The 27896-nt window shown below is 46.2% G+C and overlaps 2 protein-coding genes across 2 annotated transcripts in view; one reads left to right on the top strand and one right to left on the bottom strand.

Moving 5' to 3' along the window:
• The window catches only part of GYS2 (glycogen synthase 2), a 52821-nt gene extending 38831 nt beyond the window's left edge, over positions 1-13990 (top strand). Inside the window, exons 8-17 of the mRNA XM_035127396.3 lie at positions 983-1103; positions 1892-1998; positions 4918-4977; positions 5261-5339; positions 6459-6572; positions 9316-9442; positions 9589-9684; positions 11156-11319; positions 12352-12432; positions 12888-13990. Coding sequence (XP_034983287.2) covers positions 983-1103; positions 1892-1998; positions 4918-4977; positions 5261-5339; positions 6459-6572; positions 9316-9442; positions 9589-9684; positions 11156-11319; positions 12352-12432; positions 12888-13112 — 1174 coding nt within the window. The 3' untranslated portion in view covers positions 13113-13990. The remainder of the gene's footprint in view (positions 1-982; positions 1104-1891; positions 1999-4917; positions 4978-5260; positions 5340-6458; positions 6573-9315; positions 9443-9588; positions 9685-11155; positions 11320-12351; positions 12433-12887) is intronic.
• A 5594-nt stretch (positions 13991-19584) lies between these two features.
• On the bottom strand, positions 19585-26919 carry SPX (spexin hormone). Its single transcript, XM_035128609.3, has 6 exons — positions 26914-26919; positions 23944-24024; positions 22875-22932; positions 22195-22257; positions 21982-22068; positions 19585-19762 (listed from the first exon to the last, which is right to left on the bottom strand). The coding sequence occupies exons 1-6, from the start codon at positions 26917-26919 to the stop codon at positions 19704-19706; spliced, it is 354 nt and encodes a 117-aa protein (XP_034984500.3). The 3' UTR covers positions 19585-19703.
• Positions 26920-27896: the final 977 nt, after the last annotated feature.

The raw sequence follows: 27896 nt of genomic DNA on the forward strand, positions 1-27896 counted from the left end.
TGCAAAGTTTTGCCGATGAGTTTCTTAAGAGAAATTTTCACTAAGATGCTGAGAATTTTTAATTTTTTTTAATTGAGAACTGCTGTGGAAATGTAGAAAATGGAATTTAAGATGGAAAAATGAGAAACTGAGAGGACCACAATAGACAGAATCGTCTATTGCTCTAATTATTCTGAAGAAGAGCAGAGAAACAATATGCAGCTTTAGTTACTGGGATAGAGGATATACCAGCCTGCATTGGGGTCCCTGGCAATCCAGGAGGAACCCGCTTGGGCCCGATTTATAAACCGATACAGAAAACTTACTGTTTCATCAGGCTTAGATTTTGCTACATTAAGCGCTACAGAATATAGAACAATAAATAACAGCAACAGAGTGCTGTGACAGATTAGGTATATATGGCATGAGATAATCTTTCAGGAAAGACAGTAGCTGTAATCTAACAACCTCTGGAGAACCATAGTTTACTCATCTGGGCTTTATGTTCTTATTGTTAACAATGCCTATTATTATCTGATTAACAGACTAGTTTCATGCCTTAATGGCTTCTAAGCAGTGCACAGTTTTAATTAATAATTGAAATAAACAATGAAACAGTTCCATCCAAATGCTAAAAGCATCCATATTTATAATAGACAATAAAGTTAGGGCATTTAAAAGAATTACAATTAAAAAGTAAACAAACAATTTAAAAAAGCAATCAAGTTCAGGGAACTGCTTGCCCAAACAGGTGTGTCTTCAAGAGCCGGCAGAATGCCAATGCGGATGGGGGCGCTCATATTTCAGCCAGGAGGGCTTTCCACAACACTGGTGCCATCGCCGTGTGTGTTGGCTAGTCAAGATTCACGCAGCTGAGAGGTAGAACAGGAAACTTGCAGCGTTGTTGCTGTGCCAATGACCTTCAGTCAGCAGCACAGTTTACCATGAGCCCTCTTTGATCGACCACTTGACCCATTTTACGTTTGTTTGCACTTGCTTTCAGACATCTTGATTTCAACCTTGAAAGGACTTTGTTTTTCTTCATTGCTGGGAGATACGAGTTTTCAAACAAAGGAGCCGACATGTTTTTAGAGGCCCTATCAAGATTGAACTTCCTCTTGAGGGTAAGAAAGAATGCAAATTCATATGAGGCTGCCTTAGTCTCTTTCCCTTGCCTGCTCTGACTAGCAGCTGTCCTCCGGGTCCCATAGACAGAGCGCATTGAATTGAGTTGGCATCTGTCTGTCTCGAGAGGCAATGGAAGAGTGCAAATACACTGCATGTGAGAAGGGTCAAATACTTTAACAAGAGATGCTGGGTACTGCCACTGAGATTTTATGGGACCCACCTCTTCCCAAAGCTCAACAAGGGTATAATATAGACTCCCATATTTAGAGTTCAATGGATTTCCACAGTCTTTGCCACTTGGCTGTCTCAGATGCAGCAAACACATAGTCAAATCTGATATGGATGGGCCAGGGGAAGACTTGTAGCGCAATGGAAGAGCATCCAATTTTTGCATTGGGACTATCCTTAGGCCACACCTCCTATTCCTAAGCCACACCCCTCACCAGCCCTACTTTACATCCTCCACGAGTGTTTTTGCCTGGCTGGAATGTGTCTTTAAACTCTGATACTGCAATGCTTCTTGCTTGCCTGGATGAATATTCATTGCTCCGCCCACTTTTGCCCCTTGTCACAGCAAACAGTGGCATGTGGCCCCATGGAAGTTGACCAGAACAGAATGCGGCCCTTGGTCTGAAAATGGTTTCCCAACCCTGATGTCAGTGGTCTTTCGGATAACATGGTTCCAAACCATTTAGGTCTTTAAAGGTCAAAACAAGATGAACAATAAAGGGAGGGCATTGCAGAAATCTCTCCCTGTTTAGACAGGCGTCTTTTCTTCATTCAGGTGCACAGGAGCGATGTCACAGTCGTGGTGTTCTTCATAATGCCAGCAAATACCAACAATTTCAATGTGGAAACCCTGAAAGGCCAGGCAGTCCGGAAGCAGCTATGGTAAACATCTTCCTTTCTCTTATGGCGTGGCAAAGCAAAAGAGTTAATGACAGGAGTGAGCCAGCAGTAAATCACACAGAGCAAGTTGGAGTTAACCCTTTATTAGCCAAAACAGGATCTGCACAGGAGTGTCAGGCCTAATGAGCGGAGCAACTCATCCCTGGCAGGTCCTGCCCCCATGAAGCAGGAGCCGAGACTGAAGGTCCCCGCCTCCCCACAGTCACCTAAGCCTCCTCCTCTCCCAGGTCCACTCCAAGCAATCTGAGACTCTGCCGGCGCACCTGTCTTATACCCTCCAACATTTCTTCAATGAAAATAGGGACGTCCCATTCCATAATGATCATTTTACTATTTATACCCCACACATCTGACTTGGTTGCCCCAGCCACTCTGGGCAGCTTCCAACCTATATAAAAATATAATTAAACATTAAACATTAAAAAAACACTTCCCTGTACAGGATTGCCTTCACACAGGTTGGGGGTCAGATAACTCCATATCCTCCAACATTTGTCCAATGAAAATAGGGACGTCCTAAGGAAAAGCGGGATATTCCGGGATCAAATCAGAAACCGGGGGGGGGGCGCTTCTCTAAATCAGGACATCCCTAGAAAATAGGGACACTTGGAAAGTCTGCTGTCTCTGCTCCTCCCTCTTCATGCCTCTCCTGGTTCTGGGCAACCAAGGGGGAAGCAGAGCTTGTTGCAGCAGGATGGGGAGGAGGCATCCATGAATCTTCACCAGCCGTACTCATCTCTGTGTTTTTGCGTTCCTCCTCTCCTGCTTCTGAGTCTGGACTTCCCTCTGCCACTGACTCCTCCAGCTCACTAAGCCCTGTTACCTCTTCAGCTTCCGACACCTCCTCCTTCCAGTCTTCTCCCTCTGACCGCTCCTCATTGTCCCACCACCAATCCCCTGGCTCTGAGCCTTCTTCCCTTGGGGGTTCCCCGCTAGCTCCTCCAACCACTCCTCTGTGTCCAACCAGTTCATGACAGTCAATGACTGATTGATCGACTGATTCTGGTGTGTGAAACAGCTGGTGGGTTTCATGTTTGCCAAAAGGGTGAACCTGACCAAGTTAGGTCCCTTAATTTCAGGAGGTCCGCTCTCAGTAAAATATAGTTGCACATCACCCAATTTATTCTATGAAATATCTGGCAGCTGACCCAGGACTTGCTCAAGCTGTGGTTCCCAGCTTACGCTTATCGAATTGCGTCAATGCCCACACACCTGGGTCAAGACCCGGATCTGATGCACAGTTTGCAAAACTAGAGTGAACCCCACTGTGCCTGCCATAATTAGCCAGGAAGGAGAATTTTGGCAGGAGGAGAATTGCAAGGGAGGGAAAAAGTGAAGAGAAAGAATGAAACAGGGAGGAATATGGCAAGAGGCAGTTGTGTTCCTGCATCACAAAAGCTCTTGCCGTTTCTGGGCCATGTATCCAACTTGCCTTGTGGTCTGACTGCCGCCTTGTGGTCTGATAAAGTAACCACACCCTTCTCTTTTTAAAGTGTTCCAAATGAAACACAAAACCGTGTGTCCGATGCCCAGTATCCATAGCTGTCAAGTTCTCCCTTTTTTAAAGGGAAATTCCCTTATGCTCAATAGGCTTCCTTGCGAGAAAAGGGAAAACTTGACAGCTATGCCAATATCTCCTTGGGGAGCTGCAGTTATACGATGTGTCCTCAGCAGGAGAGATACAGAGATCTCTCCGCAATAGGAAATACATTTTCTTCCCCTGCCCCACAGCTAATGTCCGTGTGCGGGGTGAAACTGCAGTTCTGGAAGGGCGGGGGCGGGGCCACATATGCATATGCGAGTTTTATATGCACAGGTAAAAGGTAAAGGGACCCCTGACCATTAGGTCCAGTCGTGACCGACCCTGGGGTTGCGGCGCTCATCTCGTGTTATTGGCCAAGGGAGCCGGCGTACAGCTTCCAGGTCATGTGGCCAGCTTGACTAAGCCGCTTCTGGCAAACCAGAGCAGCGCACGGAAACGCCGTTTACCTTCCTGCCGGAGCGGTACCTATTTATCTACTTGCACTTCGTGCTTTCGAACTGCTAGGTTGGCACAGGTACAAGCTTAGAAATAGTTATTCAAATTAAATAGAAAAGCAATACTTGTCAACACAGCAGGGAAAGCTGCAGCCAGGTGGATCAGTGTGCCTTCTTAGTCTGCTGCCCTGGTCTCACTGCCGATGGAGAACTTCAGAGCCTCTCCTGTTTTTCCTTCTTATGGTCTGTTATCTTTAAACTAGACCTCAAGTAGTGGTTTGTCCTCTGTAAAGCATGACATGGCCACCTTAGAGAGGTCCAGGGAGTGAGCTGAAGGCTGGCAGGATCTTGAGATACCTTTCAGTAGGTGATTTGGGGACAGTGGATTTGTGACCTGCTAGGAGTGCTTATGTTTGCTTACCTCCACCTGTGATCTATTGGCATATTTGTAAATAAAGCAAGTATTACAATAGGGATGTGGAGCTTGTGTCCCTTGCTGGACTGCAGTTCCTATCATCCTTGACCATTGACCATCTTGTGTTGATAGGAGTTGAGTCCAACAACATCTGGAGGGCCATGGGTTCCCCACAAATTACAACACACAACAAATGTCATAGATCTCTAGTGTTCTCTTCCTTGCAAAGGAGGCCAAGCCCTTGGAACATTTCTGCACTCAGAGGAACACAACTTTGCTCACCCAAATGCCCTCGAAAGGTTTTTAGATTCCTCCTCCCATCAGCCCCAGCCAACACAGCCAACGGTCAGGGTCAATGGGAGTTGTAGTCCAACGTCTGAAGGGCACCAAGTCGGGGGATGCCGGCAGAAAAACAGAAGCAGAGCTCAACATGATTCACTTGGGAAACATTCACACAGGAAAAAGTGGACCAGAAGCCTTTAATGACCATCTGTTTCCCTCTCTCTTAGGGACACTGCGCATTTGCTCAAGGAAAAATTTGGCAAAAAGCTCTATGAAGCACTATTAAGGTGAGCTCTCATTCATAGAATCATCGAGTTGGAAGGGACCCAAGGGTCATCTAGTCCAACCCCCTGCAATGCAGGAATCTCAGCTACAGCATCCATGACAGATGGATTCAGGTATCTCATATTTCACTGTAGAGTTATGTGTTTGCGTATGAAGCTCTGGGTTAGTTAAACAATCCCAGTGCTGTGGGCCATAGAGAGCTCCCACTTCAGAAATTTTAAATGATGTTTTGGAAAAATGCTCCCCTTCTTTTCACAAAAAAGATCTTCCCTATTGCACCCACAGAGGAGAAATCCCCGATATGAGCAAGATCATAGATCGTGATGACCTCACCATCATAAAACGGGCCATCTATTCAACCCAGGTTAGAGGCTGGGGGGGGGGAATCCTTTTTTTCTTATTGTTTAATGGAAAGCATAAAATTTGTCTTATAGTCTAGCTCTCACTGGAGCAAAAAAAAATTCCTTCCAGTAGCACCTTAGAGACCAACTAAGTTTGTCATTGGTATGAGCTTTCGTGTGCATGCACGAAAGCTCATACCAATGACAAACTTGGTCTCTAAGGTGCTATTGGATGGAATTTTTTTTATTTTTTGTTTTTTGTTTCAACTATGTCAGACCAACACGGCTACCTACCTGTAACTCTCACTGGAGTAGTAAATTTACATACCATCAATATCATTTCATTATTTGGCCCTCGATCTCCTTGGCATAGAAGATAAATTGGGGGGGGGGGCATTAGTTCCTGGCCCTCAGCTGCACCAATTCAGTGAGGGTGGTCATTTTAGCCAAAGGCTAAACCATTCTTTTTTAAAAGTTACTTATTTTCTTTAAATGCTATGGGTTGTATCCTGTTCTAGGCCTACTCAGAGTAGACCCGTTGATGTTAATGAGCACAACTATTGATTTCTACTCTGTATAACTAAGTATTAATTTATACTACTCTGAGGAGAACTTGGTTGGCTACAACCTATCATTTTCCAAGGCCCATTAAGGCCCGCTGTGTGGCTTACAATAAAGAAAAACACAGCAAAATAAGATATAAATAGAAACTTTTATTTTTTAAAAAAACCACCCTTGAAACCTTAAAAGAGCATGAAAGGAGTTTCCTAAAAGTAACCACAGAGATGGCCAACTTCCTTCTGAATTCAAGCAGCTTCACTTTACAAATAAAGTGGAACCTCGGTTTACGAACACCTCAGTTTATGAATTTTCGGTTTACGAACGCCGCGGACCCATCTGGAACGGATTAATTCACTTTCCATTACTTTCAATGGGAAAGTTCACTTCAGTTTATGAACGCTTCAGTTTATGAACAGACTTCCGGAACCAATTGTGTTCATAAACCGAGGTACCACTGTACTGTAAAGTGGGGCTACTTCAAAAAGGCTGTGCTGGTGTTTAGAACCCATTGGCTACAAACTTGCCTGTTTTATGTGTTTATTTGAAACATGACCCCAAATGCACATCTTGTTCTGTTGCAGCGACAGGGACTTCCGCCAGTGACAACCCACAACATGATCGATGATTCCACAGACCCGATCCTAAGCACCATTAGACGCATCGGCCTTTTCAACAACCGGACAGATCGAGTGAAGGTGCAACTCTCAGGGCTTTAAAAAAAACAATATTTCCCCCTCTCCTCTGCCTTAAAAAACCTGGAACACCTGATAAACAGAGTACAAAGATGCATTATTTTCGGAATCATAGAGTTGGAAGAGACCACAAGGGCCATCCAGTCCAACCCCCTGCCAAGCAGGAAACACCATCAAAGCATTCTTGACATATGGTTGTCAAGCCTCTGCTTAAAGACCTCCAAAGAAGGAGACTCCACCACACTCCTTGGCAGCAAATTCCACTGCCGAACAGCTCTTACTGTCAGGAAGTTCTTCCTAATGTTTAGGTGGAATCTTCTTTCTTGTAGTTTGAATCCATTGCTCCGTGTCCGCTTCTCTGGAGCAGCAGAAAACAACCTTTCACCCTCCTCTATATGACATCCTTTTATATATTTGAACATGGCTATCATATCACCCCTTAACCTCTTCTCCATGCTAAACATACCCAGCTCCCTAAGCCGTTCCTCATAAGGCATTGTTTCCAGGCCTTTGACCATTTTGGTTGTCCTCCTCTGGACACGTTCCAGCTTGTCAGTATCCTTCTTGAACTGTGGTGCCCAGAACTGGACACAGTACTCCAGGTGAGGTCTGACCAGAGCAGAATACAGTGGCACTATTACTTCCCTAGATCTAGATGCTATACTCCTATTGATGCAGCCCAGAATTGCATTGGCTTTTTTAGCTGCTGCATCACACTGCTGACTCATGTCAAGTTTGTGGTCTACCAAGACTCCTAGATCCTTTTCACATGTACTGCTCTCAAGCCAGGTGTCTCCCATTCTGTATTTGTGCCTTTCATTTTTTTTTGCCCAAGTGTAGTACTTTACATTTCTCCTTGTTAAAATTCATCTTGTTTGCTTTGGCCCAGTTGTCTAATCTGTTAAGGTCATTCTGAAGTGTGATCCTGTCCTCTGGGGTGTTAGCCACCCCTCCCAATTTGGTGTCATCTGCAAACTTGCTCAGGATTCCCTCAAGCCCATCATCCAAGTCATTGATAAAGATGTTGAACAAGACTGGGCCCAAGACAGAACCCTGTGGCACCCCACTAGTCACTACTCTCCAGGATGAGGAGGAGCCATTGATGAGCACCCTTTGGGTTCGGTCAGTCAGCCAGTTACAAATCCACTGAATGGTAGCATTGTCTAGCCCACATTTTACCAGCTTCTTTACAAGAATATCATGGGGCACCTTGTCAAAGGCCTTGCTGAAATCAAGATAGGCTACATCCACAGCGTTCCCTTCATCTACCAGGCTTGTAATTCTGTCAAAAAATGAGATCAGATTAGTCTGACATGACTTATTTTTCAGAAACCCATGCTGACTTTTAGTGATCACAGAGTTTCTTTCTAGGTGCTCACAGAAGGCAAGAGGGAACACATAGCACTGTCCTAATCCAAGCCAGGCCATTGGTCTTTCTCGCCCAGTACTATTGCTGCTACACAAGTTCCTATTGCTGCTACGCAAGTTCCTTTTAACTAGACCAGCCATTCCCACCGTTGAACCCCCAGACGGCAACCAAGGCAGCCAGTTTTAAAACAGGGGCTATATGAGGTCTAAAGTGAACCCCAGCCAGGAATCCTTAAGATGCCAGAAGTGTCTTCGGTTTTTGTTGCAACGGGCTTATTTATTTAGTGTGAGCACCTTGAATTGAGTCCAGGAACAAACGGGTTATATGAGTTCTAAATTAAATGCTAGCCAGGAATCTGGCTGCTGCATTTTGCACCAATTGAAATTTCCAAGTCGTCTTCAATGGGAAAGCCCCATGCAGAGTGCATTGCAGTAATCGAATCTGAAAGTTCCTTATAGACGTCAACCATCCCACATAGATCAATTGTGCTGTCCTCCTGCTTCGTGTGCGTGAAGAGCAGCTGTCACTCATGTCACAGGGCCGGATTTAGGTCTGATGAGGCCCTAAGCTACTGAAGGTAATGGGGCCCTTTCTATGTCCAGCTGTCCTTTGTCAACAACAATTGTCCTTGTTTTTTGTGTTGAATATATGCTACGTGGTAATTTATGGACCTAATCGGTATCTAAAGCCATTTGCACATAACAAAAGTTGTGTTTTATCAAAGTAATTGTTGAACAGGAATACAGTCAGTATATTAATAGTGAAATACAATTAAGAAGAAGTATATTACATGCAGAATGTAGGCACCCTATATATAGAAATGAGCAAACCAGTGATATTTTAGGGAGCAGGCTAGCAGGTGGGGCCCATGACTTACATCATAGGAGCTTACACACTGTTGTTCTATGTAGGTTTTATTTTATTTTTTTTATCTTATACTTTGGAAATGTACATCCAGGGTTTTTTTCGTTTAATTTTTTTTGGGGGGGGGCTCCAAGAGAGTGAAAAGCAAAGACCCTGATGTTGGAAAAGATGGAGGGCACTAGGAGAAGGGGACGACAGAGGACGAGATGGTTGGACAGTGTTCTCGAAGCTACGAACATGAGTTTGACCAAACTGCAGGAGGCAGTGCAAGACAGGAGTGCCTGGCGTGCTCTGGTCCATGGGGTCACAAAGAGTCGGACACGACTAAACGACTAAACAACAACAACAAGAGAGTGAGGCCCTAAGCTATAGCTTGTTTAGCTCATACGTAAATCTGGCACTGCTCATGTGGACATAGCAAGGGACTGCTAGATTTGAAAACTCCCCCTTTTCAAATTACACCTCTAAGGGCAATGTTTATGTGGGTCTTCTTCTTCTCATTCAACTCTCCAGGTGATCTTGCACCCTGAATTCCTTTCTTCAACTAGTCCCTTATTGCCGATGGACTACGAAGAGTTTGTCAGAGGTTGCCACCTTGGCGTATTCCCATCATACTATGAACCCTGGGGATACACTCCCGGTGAGCAAAGGACAGACTTTCTGGCTTTTACGGACTGGCAGGGTGGAGGGAGAGGGGTGCACAGTTTCAATGCAGCCTTGCTTCTGGTGTGACCCTGCAAAGTTGTACATCACTGTGAGAGTTAAACCCTCTTTGTCTTTTGGCAGCTGAGTGCACTGTCATGGGGATTCCCAGCGTGACCACAAATCTCTCCGGATTTGGCTGTTTCATGCAGGAGCATGTGGCCGACCCAGCTGCCTATGGTGAGGACATTGCAGCCATGCAACAGATTATTAATGTGCCAGGGGTTAGCCAGCACACTGCATTTCCCACATGCTTTTTCCTAACTTTGAGAGATCGGGCTTTTGTGCTTCATTTTTTGTTAATATTTTGGTTACAGGTTTAAAAGAAGAATTCTCTGGATACCTAGATCCAGGTTTGGGGCAAGCACTCTTTGGTGAGAGAGCCCCAGCAGAGATCTAAAATCACAAAACCTGCAGCAAAGTAAATCATGGAAATATAGACTGTTCAGGGGCATACCCAGGATCAAAACTAGGGGGGGGGGCAAGCCATGGTAAAGTCTGGAAGGGAGGAGGGGGACGGGAATGGGGATTAGCACTCCCGCCGCCGCCAGAAGTGCTCCGCGATCCTTCGGGGGGGCGGCCTTAGGGGAGCCTCCACTGCCGCCTTACTCATGGCTCCTCCTTGGATCTCTCTCATCGGGGCGGGCGCGACATGCGCAAAGACGGCGCTGGCTGGAGGGGGGCTCCGGCTTGCCTTCCCTTTGTGTGCCGTTTCCTTCCCGGCCGTGGCCGCAAGTGGCACTTGGCGAAGAAGGTGCGCTGTGGGAGCAGAGCGGGGTCCTCCTTTCTTCACGCTTTCCGGAGCGGAGATGAAGGGCGGGGGGCGGGGGTGGTTAGAGACCCTCTCCCTCCCTCCTTGCTGGCGTCTGCGAAGAGGCTTGGTGGGGAAAGTTGGAGCGAGGCGCATTTTAAAAATTTTTTGCTTCTGGGGGGCAGGTGCCCCCCTGCCCCTTCCTGGGTACACCCATGAGACTGTTAGGCCTTTAAAATATCCCCTTCTAAGTTATTTCCTAAGTTTCCCACTTCCCTCAGCATAGGAAAGACCACACATTTGGCGAGTTAAAAATGCTTTACTTACAAACACTTCAAAGGTCAGATTCATGTTCTTTCCCATAGAGCAGCTAGAAAAGATAGGTTTGAAAAATGGTAATTTTCTAAATTATTTGCATAGAAACACAAAGATGGCTTGCTGAAGCCACACGGTCTAAGCTTGGAGCCTCTAGTTCAGACATCCTTACTGGAAAGGTTCACATGATGGCAGGATGGAGGAAAGTTGGAGAACAAAGAGTTTGGTAGTCCTTCCTCCCAAGGTGAGGGGATGTGACTTAGCTAAGCCTGGCAGAACAATTTACTCTATGGTCTTGAACCCTCCATGCATTAATTAGAGTTACAGAAGTTGGTTATATGAGGCTGGATATATCCCACATTTTGGATATATGGAACCTTCCAAAGTTCCTCTCCAGTTTAAAAGGAGAGTGGGAGAAGAGGAGAGTTCAGATTGGCTATACAAAGCACAAGCGTCTCCACTTGATGAGGGACGGGATTTTGCAAAGGTCATTATCATGCATAATGACAGATGCAACAGAAGCCTTCAAAGGCCAAAGAGCACCTGCAAACTCTTTTCTTCCCAACCTGGGTTTGTCTCCTGCAGGTATTTACATTGTGGACAGGAGATTCCGCTCCCCAGATGAGTCCTGCAACCAGCTGACGCAGTTTCTGTATGGATTCTGCCAGCAGTCACGTCGGCAAAGGATCGTCCAGAGAAACCGGACGGAGAGGCTCTCGGACCTGCTGGACTGGCGATATCTAGGCAGGGTACACTGAACGATTGCATGTGTGTCACACTCCCTGTTGCTTGAGATCAGGGGTTGGCGACCTCGGCCTAGAGGCTTGAATGCGGCTTTCCAGGCCTCTCTTATCTGGCCCTTAGGATTCTCCACAGGCCGCACCGCCAACCCTGGCCACACCTTTCATCAGCTCTACCTCTCCTCAGCTGGTTTTTGCCTTGCTGAAATGTAGCCTTGAACTGCAATGCCTGACTGGGAGATGGAGGCATCTGTCTGTGTATTAATCTCTGGCTTCTGCTTGGCTGAAATGTAACCTAATGTGCAAGGCAAGAGCTACATCCATTGCTATGCCCGCTTTTGCATCTGGTCCTGCCCGCCACTAGTGTGCGCGCGCACCCACCCTCAGAAGATTGCTTACAAGGAAACACAACCCTCAGGCTGAAAAAGATTCCCAGCTCCCACTTTGGATTATTTGCTAATTAGCTTCCGGATGCATCAATACATGACCAAGGGTCTGGAAACCAAGCCTTATGAGGAATGGTTGAGGGAATTGGGTATGTTTAGCCTGGAAAAGAGGAGACTGAGAGGAGATGTGATAGGCATCTTCTAAAGGCCCACCACATGAAAGACAGAGCAAGCCCATTTTTTCCTGCTCTAGAGGGTAGGAGTCGACCAATGGCTTCAAGTTACAAGAAAGGATATTCCGACTAAACATTAGGAATAACTTTCTCATGACACAAGCTGTTTGACAGTGGAATGGACGCCCCCAGAAAGTGGTGGACTCTCCATCCTTGGAGGCTTCTAAGCAGAGGTTGGATGGCCATCTGTCATGGATGCTTTAGTTGAGATTCTTGCATTGCAGGGGGGTTGGACTTGATGACCCTTGGGGTCCCTTCTAACCCTACAATTCTACGATTCTGTGAATGACTGTGTGAAGTCATAGAGTTGTAACAAGGACACCATGTTAGGGCGTGGACCTTTTCACGCAGTTGTGACCATGAGAGGGTGAATGCCTGGGCCGCTAAGTTACACCTCTCTCTCTCTTTCTCTCTCCTTACAGTTTTATATGCATGCTAGGCACTTGGCCCTTAGTCGGGCGTTTCCTGAAAAATTCATGCTGGTACCAAATGCTCCACCAAAGGTAACTCCTCCTACATGTTATGCTTCAAAGGGCATAAGTCAGACATGACCACTGAACATGTCACCATCGGTCTGAGAAAGGTGTTTCAAATAATAATAATAATAATAATAATAATAATAATAATAATAATAATAATATCGGGCATTAAAAACTTCACTAAACAGGGTTGCCTTCAGATGTCTTCTAAAAGTCAGATAGTTGTTTATTTCCTGGACATCTGATGGGAGGGCGTTCCACAGGGTGGGCGCCACCACCAAGAAGGCCCTCTGCCTGGTTCCCTGTAACCTCACTTCTTGCAGTGAGGGAACTGCCAGAAGGCCCTCAGGGCTGGACCTCAGTGTACATTTTTTAATTAATGAAGAATATTTTGGGTGGCAGGGGGAGGAAGGATGTGCTTTTTACATCAAGGGCCCTTCCTGCATCGTATTTATCCCTCGCTTCCATTTCTCCTGCAGACGGAAGGATTTCGGTACCCGCGCCCGCCGTCAGTGCCCCCCTCGCCCTCCGTCTCTCAGCACAACAGCCCCCACCAAAGCGACGAAGAGCTCGACGAGGAGGAGGATGAAAGATACGACGAAGACGAAGAGGCTGAGAGGGACAGGCAGAACATAAAGGCCCCTTTTTCCCTCAGTGCTGTGCCGGATGGGAAGAAGAAGCAGCACGGAGAATATAGGAACTGATGCAGCGCCCCTTTGCTTGTGGCAAACGGTTGCTGCCAATCCTGCTTGTACACATGTTACCTTAAAGTTGGGTACGACCTGATCTAAGGGGAATGTGGAAGAATCCGGTGGGAGCTAGATATCTGAAATACCTCGAATCCCCTGCCCTCTTTCCTCTATTATAAATAGTTCTGATGGTGCATCTCCCCCTTCTCTCGTTCTCTCCCCCCCCCCTTTGGCAGTAGAAGAAATAATTTAGAAGCATGTGTCAAACTGTATGCTGGCTTTTTAAACCCCTAACCCTAATATCTTGGCACTGAAGGAAAGGAGAGGGGGGTCAAAGTGCCCCCTATCACCTGCAAAGTTGGCAGGGAAAGAACAGCGACTGTTCTTAGAGCTGCTACTCAGCCTGCTGCTATTTTTCAATTTGGTGCGATGCAAGTAAATCCGGTTTGTCTCCTTCAGCTGCAGATACAGGGCCGGCCCTGTCATTGGGCAAAGTGAAGCAGCAGTTGCTAGAGAGAAAGGGATTAGGGGCAAAGCTTTGGCTAGAGCTGTGTGTCCCAACATGGCCTGGTCTGCTCCTTCGAAATTTATCTTTCTGTCTCATTGATGGGGTTGAAGTAAGATTCGACTGGTAGTCTGGTCAGGTCCCTGAACATGGAATTTGGGGGAGCGGAAAACACATCTTGCTCTTCGCCTCAGTCAGCCAAATGCCTTGGAAGGGCCATTCACAGATTAAAAACCCCAACCCTCCCCCATCAGTCCAAAGCTGGTTCAAGTACAGTATCTTTTTGAGCACTAGTCCCTGTTATCAGAGAAGACTTCAAGCACTCTTGAAGGTCAATTTTCAGACCTATTGCAATGAATAAATTTTCAGCTTTCTGTCTGTTGTGGAACTCCCTTAAGAACTTTGAGGCTCTCATTTGTGAGTCAGTGAGGTCCAAACATCATTATGTATGTCCAATACATATTTTTTTTTCAAAATTGGTAGCAGGCTTAGACCCGCTTATAAAAGTGAGGGTTGTTTTTTTTTTTGCCTATCTCTCCCAAAGTTTTGTCTAACAGGCACAATCAATACCATACATATATATATATATATATATATATATATATATATATATATATATAGACTATTAATATAAAGCAAAACTTTAAAAATATCAAAAGCAAATACCAAACCCAGCATACAGCATTATTAAACACTAGTATCATTTAGCCCGTTAAATTAACGGGTGCTAGAACTGAAGGCGGCTTTATGTCCACGACCCCACAGAAGACGCAGCCGATGGCTGCCCCCAAGAGGAGCTCGGGCGCGCGCGCAAGGGGCATTTACCAAGGAGCCGGCCCAGATGGGGCAGGAGTTCTTCACCTGTGGGGAGCTGCTGAGAGAGAGCGCCTCGAAGCTCAGCGCCACCAGACAGCACCCCAAGATCAGCTGCAGCAGCCCCAGAGACAGCAGAGGTCGGGCCAGCAGCAGCCCCGGCCGACAGGCCGCCGGCGGCCTCCCCACCCAACGGCAGGCCCCGCCGGGGGAGAGCGCGGCCCAGTGGGGCTGAGGCCACCTGGAGCGTGACCATCACGGCCGGGCAGCCGGCGGGGGTGGCGGGACCAAAGAGGCGGAGGCGGAGCAAGGTCTGGGCGCCTCGGGCGCTGCCGAGAGCCGGGCCATTGGGCAGCAGGAGCGTGCGCATGTTCCAAGGCGCTAGAACATCTGTGAGAGGAGCGGCAGGGCCGCGGCCTTCCCTCCCTCTCTGCGCTCGGCTGCGGGGTGCGCCAGGAATGCAAGTAAACAAACTTGCTATCCTGTCGTGCCCCGCGGCCGAGCGCAGAGAGGAAGGGAAGGCCACGGCCCCGCCGCTCCTCTCACGGGCTCCTCCGTCGCTGTTCCGCCTCCGCCGCCGCGGTCCATGCCTAGGCAGGGGAGGGGGGAAGGTAGGGGCGGCCAGGGGGCTCTTTCCTTCCTGCCCTCCCCCTGGGCTCAAGCCGCCTCCTTGTCCGCCACCGCCTGAGGACCGCGAGGAAACGGTAGGCAGGGGGGGAAGAGCGTGTGTGTGTGTGTGTGCGTCGTCTCTGCGTCCAATCCCTGTGTCCGTGGGGCACATGCGCAGTAGCACGGACACAGGGACACAGGGACTGGACGCAGAGACACTTGCACATTATTATATAGGATAAAGATTATGACTTACTAGCTGCTTCCTAGCTCCCCGAGACCAGGTTGTATCCAGCTAAGTCATACTCAGAGTAGAACCACCAGAATAATTGTTCTTTGCTAATTTCATCAATTTCAATGGGTTTACTCTGAGTATGGCTCAGTTGGATACAGCCCCATGTCTTTGTCTTATTTACTTGCTTTTGATGTAATGGTTATAGGATGAGAGATATTTTCTTCCCAACAGTTGTGGGAACAGAAATGGTGGCTTACTTTTGTGAATGGCTGCTGCTCCAGAGGGCAGGACCCAAACCAGTGGGTTCAGATTACAAGAAAGGAGATTCTGAATAAACATTAGGGAGAACTTTATGACGGTAAGAGCTGTTCGACAGTGGAATGGACCGCCTTGGAAAGTGGTGGACTCTCCTTCATTGGACAGACTTTTAAGCAGAGGTTGGCTGGCCATCTGTCAGGGATTCTTGAGCTCTGGTTTCTGCATTGCAGGGGGTTGGACTAGATAACCATTGGGTACCCCTTCCAACTCTACAATTCTACGACTCAGAACTGAAACACCCGATGGCAAGAGATGTTTAAGCAGAAGCTTCCTTTCTTCCGCATTTCCTATACGTCCTTTCCCACAGCTTCTCCATCTTAGAACCATGATCTAGAAATATTTGAAGAATCTCTCCCATAGCTAGAGATCCATAAACGGAAATTTATTTAAGCTAAAGTGTTTTGGTTGAGGGGGGGAGAGTCCCTGCTTATTAGCATGCTGCTTATCCTGTATTCCAAAGAATGGTCATTTTCCGCCACCTTTAAAACAACCAGTCTAGAATTACTTTGAATATTTTGCTGTCAACCAGCAGACCTCAAAACATCTTATTATTCAGTGCTTGCATACAGTTCCTGGCCAGATCCACAATAAACCACAAACTATTACTACTTTCTGATTTCTGTGAGAATTGAATGAACCAAAAGGGTCAGTGGTGTAGTAGATTTGTTTATGGGGTCTGGATGGTGCTTGTGTATGGAAAGGGCAGTACATGCCAGTTTTATCTCCCAAACTCAACTATTTATGTTTACAATTCACTGGGAAGATTCAGAGCAGGGGGGGGGAATTGGGGAGAGGGTGGGGAAAAACAAATGCAGATGTTGTAGATCTCATCAGCCCCAGACAGAAAGGCATGATGGGAGTTGTAGTCATGCAACATTTGAATGGGCACAGGGCTTATTAAACACGGATTTGTCGATTTGGGTATAAAGGGTGGGGAAAGGATGGTTAACTCAAAGGAAACATGCAGGAGATGGGAGCGGGCGGGGGGATTATCCCCTTCTACCTTATCTCCCTGCAATTTGCTGTTTTAGGATACCTGCTGCCTGGCCACAGTATCAGAAAATGGGAAAACCTTTTGAAGCATTGAAGGAAGGGGTGGGAAAATCCATCAACTTTGATTTCCATTTCTCATTTTTCTCATTAAGTTCTTTCTTTAATTATTCGGTCCACGTGAAAATTCATACATCCCCCTATACACATATTTCTGCAAGCATTTTTTTCCTACCAGAATGCATTTTTGCACATTATCTTGATGAGTATAATTACTTTTGTGCTGAGGTTGTTTATTATTATTATTTATTTTGTGTTGTCATTTTTTGGTTGAAGAACTGGATTGCAAAATTCAAATAAGTGTGAATCTCAATGGATTGTTGCGTTTCAGCTTTCTGGTTCCTTCAGGAAGCGTGAAATGTGTTGGGTTTGCAATAAAATGTGAGCCAAATGATTCCCCCCCCCCAATCCCTATCAATGGCTACTAGCCATGGTTGGAGGCAGTAACTCGTGCTCCCTCAAACTCGACCCTCCATATGTTTTTGGCCTACAACTCCCCTAATCCTTAGCTAGCAGGACCAGTGGTCAGGGATGATGGGAGTTGTAATCTCAAAACATCTGGAGGGCCGAGGTTGAGGAAGCCTGCAGTAATCCAAAGGCTTCTGAATCCCAGCTGCTGGAGGGAAGAGGGCTCTTGTGCTCAGATCCTGCTTGCTGGTTTCCCACAGGGATCTGATTGGCCACTGTGAGAACAGGATGCTGGACACTGGCCTAATCTAGCAGGCCCTTCATATCCAGCAGGCTCGTCATAGGTTCTTAAGGTGGTGGAATTGGGGGTGGGCAATTTTCACTCCTGTCCCTTCATTCTCTAGAAAGTTACCCCACCTCCATTTTATAGCTGAAGTAGTGAGATTGTGGAGATTAGTCAAGAATGAGCGTTTTAAATGCATTATAAACCTGCAACACCAGATGGCACCAGAGAGCAAAGAAAAATTCTAAGCAATTTTCCATAGCATCTTTTTTTCTTTTGTTATAACAATTTAATTTCTGACTTATTATAGCGTTTACCCCCCCTGTGTGTAGATCCACCCTCTGTTTATTAAACATGCATTCATCTGGTTTTGCCATTAGAAGTATGAGGCCAAAGGGCGAAGTTTGAGGCCAAAGGAACAGGTGAAGTTGTTTCCAAATTTTTATTAAATGATTCATCAGTACAGATGCAATAATAATAATTAGGTGCAATATTGATTCCCCCCCCCCCGCTGCCGCCCAAGGAGGTGGTTACAGTTTAGCTGGAAACGATGTATTCCGTAATAGCACTGAAAAGCTTACTGAACTGAGGAGTAACAAAATGCAAAACAGAAACCCAGAAATATGGAGGAAGCATCAATCGTGCGGAACAACTACAGGCTAAACACGTTTCAATGCATAGTATCCACAGCAAGTGGATGAGGCTTAAAATCAGTCAGGGGGGTGAGTGTCCACTGACTCATATAGGCATCCAAAATATTTTAAAAGGCTCTGAACTCTTTGGCAAACCCATAACCTGCAAGGAGGGAAACCGCTTGACCACTTCCACATGCATCAGATTTACCTGAATCCACTCACTGCTTCCCACGTTCTGCTCACATAGATCTGTACACGCATAAGATCCCTTCACATTATAATAATATAATAATAATTTATTATTTATACCCCGCCCGAGTGGCTGGGTAAACCCAGCCAGATGGGCGGCTTCCAACAGAAAAATAAAATAAAATACAATAATGGATTAAACATTAAAAGCCTCCCTAAACAGGGCTGCCTTCAGATGTCTTCTAAAAGTCTGGTAGTTGTTTTTCTCTTTGACATTTGATGGGAGGGCGTTCCACAGGGCGGGCGCCACTACCGAGAAGGCCCTCTGCCTAGTTCCCTGCAACTTGGCTTCTCGCAACAAGGGAACTCAATGTGCAGCTACTGGGGCGGGGGGGGGGACATGTTTAGCAGGTAAGATCTTGATACCATCTTCACACGTTTGTTGAATTCATAGGGGAGTGTCTGCGGGGGGGCTCTTGTGGCCATGAGTTCCACAAGCTGATTATGCATGGGTGTGAAAAAGGACTTGTTTTTGTTTACCTACTCCAGAATCCACAGCACAGATATACACCCAGTAAGGTCAATGCTGTGGTGATTGTGTGTGTGTGTGTGTGTGTGTGTGTGTGTGTGTGTGTGTCTATACACAGAGACACACATATTCACACACTTGAGGGCTTTATTTGGTTTAACAGTCATTCTCTCAGCCCAGAGAACCTTGGGAACTGTAGTTTTGTAGGACGGACAAGGGATCTCTAACAGAGAACACTCAGCACACACACCAAACCACATTTCCCACTATTCTTTGGGAGAAGCCATGGCAATTGAATTTGTATAAACAAAGCCTACGCATGACATGTAGACACAAGCCTGTGGCATCCAAAATTGGCAACTACAGTCCTACCTCATGTTTGCTTCATGTTACGTTTTTTCAGGTTGTGTCCCATGGCGACCCGGAAGTACCGGAAAGGGTTACTTCCGGGTTTCGCCGCATGCGCACAGTAGCGCCAAATTGCGCCGCACACCTGTGCAGATACAGCACTTCAGGTTGCGGCTTTTCACATTGCGAACGGGCCTCCGGAACGGATCCCGTTCGCAACCAGAGGTACCACTGTACTGGAGAGGAAATAAAGAGCTAACTGACCCCCAAAGGATGAAATACTATTTTGTTACAAATAGCCAGCTTTCACCATTTCCGTTTCCGTGCCTTGCTTACCTAGGCATGCGTGACCAAGTCATGTTCAGCTTTTATCCTTCAGATATTTGCAAAACCAAAGGGTGGGGATAGGGGAGAAAATACATGGCACATACAGAAGGCCCATGATATATATAGTATGAGCTGAACATTATAATAACAAATGCATGTAAAAATAGGTTTCTAAGCTGGAAACTGCCCTTTAATTGTTTAGCATTCATGCCATGGGGCGATTCAGACGGCAGCTGAGGCCAGGCAGGCGGACGAGATGAATGGGAAAAGTTGAGTTTTCTTCTTCTATGGAACATTTTTTTCTTTTTTCTTTTTTTAAGTACATGCAATAGGACGTTTTCTAAGCTCGAACACCTTTCACCAGTTCAGCAGCCCATCAGCAACGTACCCAGGCTTCTCCTCAGCGTCCTCTTCACCTGCCAGAACAAACAGTTCAGGAGAGCTCTGTAGGATGGGCTACGACTGTCTTTTAGTATTTTTAGGTCTGATGAGGCCCTAAGCCAGGCATCCCCAAACTGCGGCCCTCCAGGTGTTTTGGCCTACAACTCCCATGATCCCTGGCTAACAGGACCAGTGGTCAGGGATGATTGGAATTGTAGTCCAAAACATCTGGAGGGTCGAAGTTTGGGGGTGCCTGCCCTAAGCTATTGAAGGTAACGGGGCCCTTTATATGTCCAGCTGTCCTTTTTCAACAACAAATTGTCACCGTTTTTGTGCTGAATATATGCTATATGGTAATTTATGGACCTAATAGGTATCTAAAGCCATTTGTTCATGTTGCCATGCAGCCAGTCCATGCAGAATGTAGGCACCCTATACAGTGGTGCCTCGCTTAACGAATGCCCTGCTTAATGAAATTTCCGCTTAACAAAAGGATTTTTCGAGCGGAGGTTGCCTCGCTAGACGAATTCGTTTTATGAAAAATTCATCTAGCGAATCACAGTTTCCCATAGGATTGCATTGAAATTCAATTAATGTGTTCCTATGGGCAAAAAAAATCCAATGCATTCCTATGGGATTCACTAGACAAATTTTTCGTTATAAGAAAAGACCCGTGGAACGAATTAAATTCGTCTAGCGAGGCACCACTGTATATAGAAATGAGCAAACCGGTGATATTTTAGGGAGCAGGTTAGCAGGCTGGGCCCATTACTTACATCATAGGAGCCTACACAACACAAAACACTGTTGCTGTATGTAGGTTTTATTTTTATTTTTAATCTTATATTTTGGAAATGTACATCCAGGTTTTTTTCCCCTTTATTTTTTTGGGGGGGCCCAAAGAGAGTGGGGCCCTAAGCTATAGCTTGTTTAGCTTATACGTAAATCCAGCACTGTCTCTGTGTCCCCTGCCTTGCCAGGAAAAGGGTTGTTCAAAGCAGGTTGCAAGCCTCAAAACAAAGATCTGCTAAGTCATAGGAAAGTACCTTCGGCTGAGTCAGTCTTTTTTACACTGATTGGCACCAGCTCTCCAGGTTTTTAAACGGTACTCTCTCCCAGCCCTATTCAGAGATGCTGGGAAATCGTGGGACAATCTGCATGCAATGCAGATGCTCTTCTACTGAATTGTGGTCTTTCCCAAATAGAAACATGAGACTCCTTAGACCATAGCTGCCAAGTTCCGGCCTGAGAAATAAGGGACTGGACCAAAAGTAGCAGACCGGAAGTTGCGCTGCCGCCATTTTGGAACTGGGCGGAGCATGCTCAGAAGCTACTTTTGATGCTGCTCTGCCCTGTTCCAAAATGGCCACCGCACCAGAAGTCACGCCGCAGCCATTTTGGAACTGGGCAAAGCAGCATCAAAAGTCACTTCTGAGCATGCTCCGGCCAGTTCCAAAATGGCTGCCGCGCCAGAATAAACCGGGGAAAAACAAACAAATCGTTTTTTTCGGCTGGGGACAGCCGGAAAAACGGGGGTTTCCTGTGGAATACGGGAGACTTGGCAGCTATGCCTTAGATGGAGTCAGCCTTGTCAACACTGACTGGCAGCCATTCTACATTGATTTCATCAGCATTTACCAGCAGATAATGGAGTACTGAGTTGCGTCCTTAGCATATATATTTTAAAAAGCTGTCTGGGGACATTATCCGAGAGATAAATGGCTGTTTACGTTTTCCGACTCACACATATCATTGGGTGTTTTTAATCTGGAGCTCTGGAGCCGACTGCTGCGTCACAGGTAAGATTCAAATTCTATTGTGTGAGCTGGACAGTCCCTCCCCTTACCCGGCCAGTCCCCTGGCAACGCCTCCCCAGGCGAGATTGGACAATTGGCTGGGGTAGGCGGAGACCCCAGGTATCCAGCCTGGGGAGGTAGTGGCCAGTTCCGAACTACCAGGGAGTCGCTCTGTGATCCAGGGGGGTGTGCGTGACCACTCACAAAACGCCCCCCGTTTAATGTGGGGAGCGGTCATTCCGACTCACACATATCATTGGGTGTTTTTAATCTCACGACAACTGGCACATGTGCATTTTATGGCTACAGCAGTAATAAAACCCAACGGATCGCAGTGAAGGACTTGCAGGTAAATGTGCACAAGAAATGGGCCTTGCAAATGACAAAAGGAGCGGCAAGTTGCTTTCGATTAGCAATGAGCTGCAAAAGGAAACTCCTGGAGTGAAATGAGATGTTACCTTCCTCGTGTGCTTTTTGCAAGGAGGACAGAAACAACGCCACAGCTTCAGGAAGGGTCAGAGGGTTTGCGTTTTGGCTCCGTTTTTCTGCAAAGACAAACGTATTTTCAATACACATTAGGATCCGTTTTTACTAGGCAAAGGCACTTACATGTTCTCTAAAAGTGGTGGTGGTGTCCGATTTCAATCTGCTTCACACACAGCCACGCTTACCTAGCTGTAGCCTGTCGTACAGATCCTTCCTCTGACTCTCTTCTGAGATGAACCGACGACCTTCTGAAATGACAAATGAGCTGAAATAGGTGGTAAATCTTGGGCAACATTTGCAGTCCCAGGGGTCTGCGCAGTGCATCCAGTTTGAGTCCTGGAGGGTCAAGATGGCCAGTGGGTCAGTGGACCCCTGAGAGCACCTCGGCCCTTAGCCAGCACCCCACCTGGCCACTCTCTAGAGCCGAGCCTATCTATTGTTCCCAATTGCCTGATCCATCCCATTGAAGTTGGTCCAGTGTGTTGGACCCACAAAAATAATTATTATTAAAGTTGTATTCTACTCTTCGTGACCCCATGGACCATAGCATGCCAGGCACTCCTGCAGTGCAAGACAGGAGTGCCTGGCGTGCTATGGTCCATGGGGTCACGAAGAGTCGGACACGACTAAACAACAACAACAACATACTACTCGTCATCCAAAGATCCCAGTTCATAACATAAGAACACAGAATGAGAACACAAAATACATAATATAAAACAAAAACAAATTAATAACTCCCCTTCCACAAACACTATTATTATAGAAACACTCCCTTCTTCCACAAAAAAGAAAAGGATTCCCAGGGAGAAAGGAATCACTCCAAACTAGCTCCTTCCCAGGAGAAATTGGAATCAAGACTTACGTGCACCCTTTAAATAGAGCATCGCTTGTGGAGTCCAGTTTCTTCTTTGGAAGTGATCCTTTGGAACAAAACAAGAAAGGGGTGGTAAGGGGAGGGGTGATTTACTACTACTACTACTACTACATATGTGTACGGCATCCAGAATGTTGCCCAGGAGAGAATGCTGCCCTCAGACTGAAAAGCGTGTTCTCCATCATGGAGAGCACGTGTTGCGGTGGGGGCCAGAACAAACCACCCTGATTCTGTTGGGATGAGGGTTAGGGGCTGGCCACTGTTCTGATTGGTCCCTGGCTGTCATTGGGGGAAAATGCATGTTGCAATTTCGGTGTTCAGCCATTGGGGTATATAAGGCAAGCATGAGGTTTGTGCTTTCGCTTTGGCTGCGTTTTCGGATCCCCACCCTCCCTCCGCTGTTTTTAGGCCTCTGTGTTGACCTTGCTGTGCCTCTCATGGGGTCGCCTGTATTCAGGGGCCTGGTAGGAATTTTTCCATTTGGCTGATTGGCTGGTGCCATCTGGTTTTTGCCTTCTGCATAGCAAATAGTCACAACTTGTAAGGTTGACGGTTAGGCATTGGTTGTTTGGTTGTATTAGGGGTCTTGTTGACTGTGTTGGCCCCCAAAGTTAATGCCTGAGTGTTGGGGAAAATTCAGGGCAGGAATTCAGGGGCTCGATGCAAGTCCGTAACCCCCGGTCGAGGGCCGGGGCCACGTGAGAGCCTGAGGGGAGAGGGGAGGGCCAACGCACCCGGCTCTCTGTCTCTCCCTGTAGGGTTTCCTCTGTTGACAAGGCTAGTTTAGTTCTGTCCTTAGGGGACAGTTGGAGAATTCAATGCCTACGCAACCACTCACATCTTTTGTAATTTTATAAAGTTGTGGCCAAATTCATGCCAAAAACTCTTTAAACTAAAATTCTGTCTGTGGTGTGAATTATTCTGAGGGGTGGTTTTGGGGACCTCCACACGCCAAAGGTTCTTCCTACCAACTGACTTAGATCACAGTGAACTGTGGAGTCCTGTATAAGTTTCACTCTGTACAACTGAGCCAATATAAACCCAGAGCTGCCTTTACCTGAGGAGCAGTCCTGGAAAAAGTGATGAAGCAAGCGGAGAGCAGCAAGGCCAGGGCAGTGGCCGTTCCCCGGTGAAGTCCCTGGAGTAGGAAAAAGAGGCCAAGAGCACATGGCAGCGTTGTTATTTGTTTGGTTGTTTTATTATTTATTTATTAATTCATTAAATTTGCATACCGCCCGCTATTCAAAGTTTGCAGTTCTTTCTGTGCAACAGAAAGATACAAAGGGAAAACACGAAATGCATAACAAAGCAAAAGCAAAACAAATCAGTAATGCCCCCCCCCAAGACATATGTAAGAGGCCATGGAATCTTAATCAGCCTAGTTGAAGAGAAATGTTTTCACCCTAAAGAGATGTAATGAAGGCACCATGTGAGCCTCCCTAGGGAGAGCGACTCGCAAACAAGGAGCCACCACAGAAAAGGCCCTTTCTCCCTCCAGACCTCACGTGGAGGAGACATACAAAGAAGGGCCTCAGATTATGACTGCAGGGTCTGGGTCAGTTCATTTAAAGCCCTAAATGGCCTTGGTCCAGTATACCTAAAGGAGCGTCTCCACCTCCATCATTCTGCCCGGACACTGAGGTCCAGCACTGAGGGCCTTCTGGCGGTTCCCTCGTTGCGAGAAGCCAAGTTGCAGGGAACTAGGCAGAGGGCCTTCTCGGTGGTGGCGTCTGTCCTGTGGAACGCCCTCCCAACAGATGTCAAAAAGGAAAACAACTACCAGACTTTTAGAAGACATCTGAAGGCAGCCCTGTTCAGGGAGGCTTTTAATGTTTAAAAGATTACTGTGTTTTATTCTTCTGTTGGAAGCCGCCCAGAGTGGCTGGGGAGACCCGGCCAGATGGGCGGGGTATAAATAATAAATTATTATTATTATTATTATTATTATTATTATTATTATTATTATTATTATTATTTGGGGTGGTCCTTAAGTTATTGAGGTCCTGAGCCATTTAAGGCTTTATAGGTCAAAAACAGCACTTTAAATTGAGCCCAGAAATCAACTAGCAGCCTGTATAGTCAAGCCAAGATTGGTGTAACATACTATCCAACTTTTTCAGATAAAAAAAAATTAGGATGTGCATCAACAATAGTAAAATATTGGGGGGGGGGCAGATAAACTGTGCCACATAATCGACAACAAGACACGGAGTGCAAACACCATTTGAATGGCAATGCCCACCAACTGTGGGGGGGAGCCCTGCCCCCTCTAATAGTCTACAGGGGGAGGTGAAAGAACCTCGGCCCCTAGGAGTGGGTTCCCATGTTTCTAAACAAAAATGCTTTTTGCAGACACCAGAAACAGTACAATGAAGGTTCCTGCCTATTATCAATAGGCATGGAGTTCCGCAGATTGGGCGCCACCACACTAAAGGATCAATTCCTTGCAGGTGAGGAATGAATGTTAAGTGGCACTTGTAAAATGAAGCAGTATTGAAATGAAGTCTAATTGCAAGCATAAGGTATATCAGAGGTTGGAGGGATGGAGAAATGGCAGCTTGTTCTTTCCTAGAGTATCTCAGAGTGAGTATCGTTGTGCGACTCTTGTCTCCCTCCCTCTATGACAGCTCTAATAACACCTGTAAGCATAGGTCAAGCAAGTTGCCCAGGTCCCAATTGCACGGCAGAGATCAGTCCTTTGGGAAGGCTTGTCTAGATAAAAGGGTTTGCAATAGGTTTAAGTTAATAACAGTGTTAACATTAGTTTATTAGCAATGCAATCCTATCAATGATTACTTGGAAGTAAGTACCACTGTGTTCAAGGAGGCTTGCGCCTTGGTAAATGTATATTTCAAACTGTGCTTGGCCAACCTTGCACGGGCTAGTTTGACCAGTCATTGAAGGTGCCTACCTGTCATTCACCTGTTATCACATAACCAATTCATGGTGCAGTTATTAATGCAGATTTTCAGGTGATGTCAAGTGGTTTTAAACTTTAGGGGGAAATTCTTCCTTCACAGCCACAGCTTGAAGAATAATAAGAATTAAATATTTGACTGCAAAGACTTACTGTACAGAATCTCAGCCAAGAAACTTTGACCACTTTCAAAGGTGCCCCTCATTCATAAGACGGTAGATTTTAAAAATCACATTGAGAAGAGTGTTCTACAAAAATCATGGATGGCGGAGGCTATCTCAAAATTCTTGCACAGCAGGGAATACCTGCCATGAGATGTGGGTGTACGCTTCACCCCCAAAACAAACTCTGGCTTTTAGTTATTTGAAAACATGTGCAGATTTAATTGAGTGAAGATCATGGGATTGATCAACCAAGTCTTCTGTAAATGGATTACCAACCTAATATATAGCTATAATTCTACACAAACATCTATATCTAAATCTACATGTGCATTATACAGCATATGCTTCCTGGACACAACAAAGCCAAATTTTACGTCTAACTAATTTTAGTGGGAGAGAGATGCTTCCTATACCTGCCTACTCAGAAGTCAGACCCATTAAGTTCAATGGTGCTTACTTCCAGGTAAAGGACTGCAGCCTTAAGCACCGGGACGTTGCAGTCCTAATCATCTTCATTTAGTCGACATTATTTCAGAGGCTGAGCTTTAATCTGAGAGACGCAATAATAAACTTCCTAGTTGGATTCTGAAAGAATCCAAACTCCTGTTACATTCCCCCCCTCCCAAAGTCTTTTGAAGTTTATTTTTATAATCAAATCAGACAGCATTCAGTTGAAAGAATTATTGGAGCCATCCGACTGGCACACAGACACCAAAACCAATCATAAGGGGGGTGGGGTGAGAATCTCCACATTTCATTGGGGTTTCTAAACACAGCCCTAAGATCACCTTTTGCTGCTACGGAAGATTCATAAGTTTTCTGTACGTGATCAATTGCTGTTACATTTTGAACGGTGAGAATAGGGCATGCCACCCCTTGCCATTCTTAGCAGCTATAAGGAGATCAGCTCAAAACCAAGAAGAAATAAACTGTTGTTCCCACATACCTTCATGCTCAGCTCTCCTGATGCTCCAAAGCCTTTGGTAGCTGTGGAAAGCCTTCCATGCAACATACAATGTGCTCGTCATGTTGGAATCCCTATTTAAGTCCTCTGTACAGAGATGCCCTCCCCCTTCGGAGGCAGGGAACAGCATTCAAAAAGGACCACTTGTCAAGACCAGACAGGAAGATGTGGAAACGGCTGACGTCTTCTGGAGATTGGGGGTGGGGGTGGGGAGGATGTTTACAAAGCATCAGGGGAAGTCACCCCAAAATGAACGGATCTGATGGACGAATCTGACATATATACACTTGTCACGCTGCGTGAATATTTCAGCATCGATACCCAGCAACGAAGACATCACCCTTCTTGCCGAAGGATCAAGACCCTCGCAGGCAGGGCAGGTATAAATGATTGACCTTAACAAGGGAATTTTCCTCCTGTGATGAAAGGAGGTGACCCTGCGACAAGGTAGCACTTGATCCGCATCACGACCTTAGTGTAGCATCAACAGAAGACGAGCACCTGGTTTTAAGCAGGGCGGTTGTTGTTTTGCAAGGAACGCTACAGTCCTCTCATCCAACAATCAAGAATCAGTGAAACGTCTCTGTCTAACTATACTGTGGGCAGCCAATGTGGTGTCCTCCAGATTTCGTTGGACTACAGATCCCATCATCCCTGACTATTGGCCTTGATGTCCGAGAATGATGGGAGTCGGCGTCCCAAAACATCCTGATGGCCACAGGTCCTCTATCCCTGAACTATCTGGAAGGCATCACATTCGCTACTGCTGAATGACGCTCAGAGCCAATCCCTGCTAATGATGCTCTCACAAAGTTTGGTAGTTCACCTGTAGTGGTTAGCTGCTGAAAATAAATAAATAAATAAATAAATAATGATAATAATAATAATAATAATAATAATAATAATAATAATTTATTATTTCTACACCACCCATCTGGCTGGGTTTCTCCAGCCACCCTATGTGG

Source organism: Zootoca vivipara, chromosome 9 (genome assembly GCF_965207765.1).
Source record: "Zootoca vivipara chromosome 9, rZooViv2.hap1.1, whole genome shotgun sequence".
In the NCBI taxonomy this organism is placed as follows: Eukaryota; Metazoa; Chordata; class Lepidosauria; order Squamata; family Lacertidae; genus Zootoca; species Zootoca vivipara.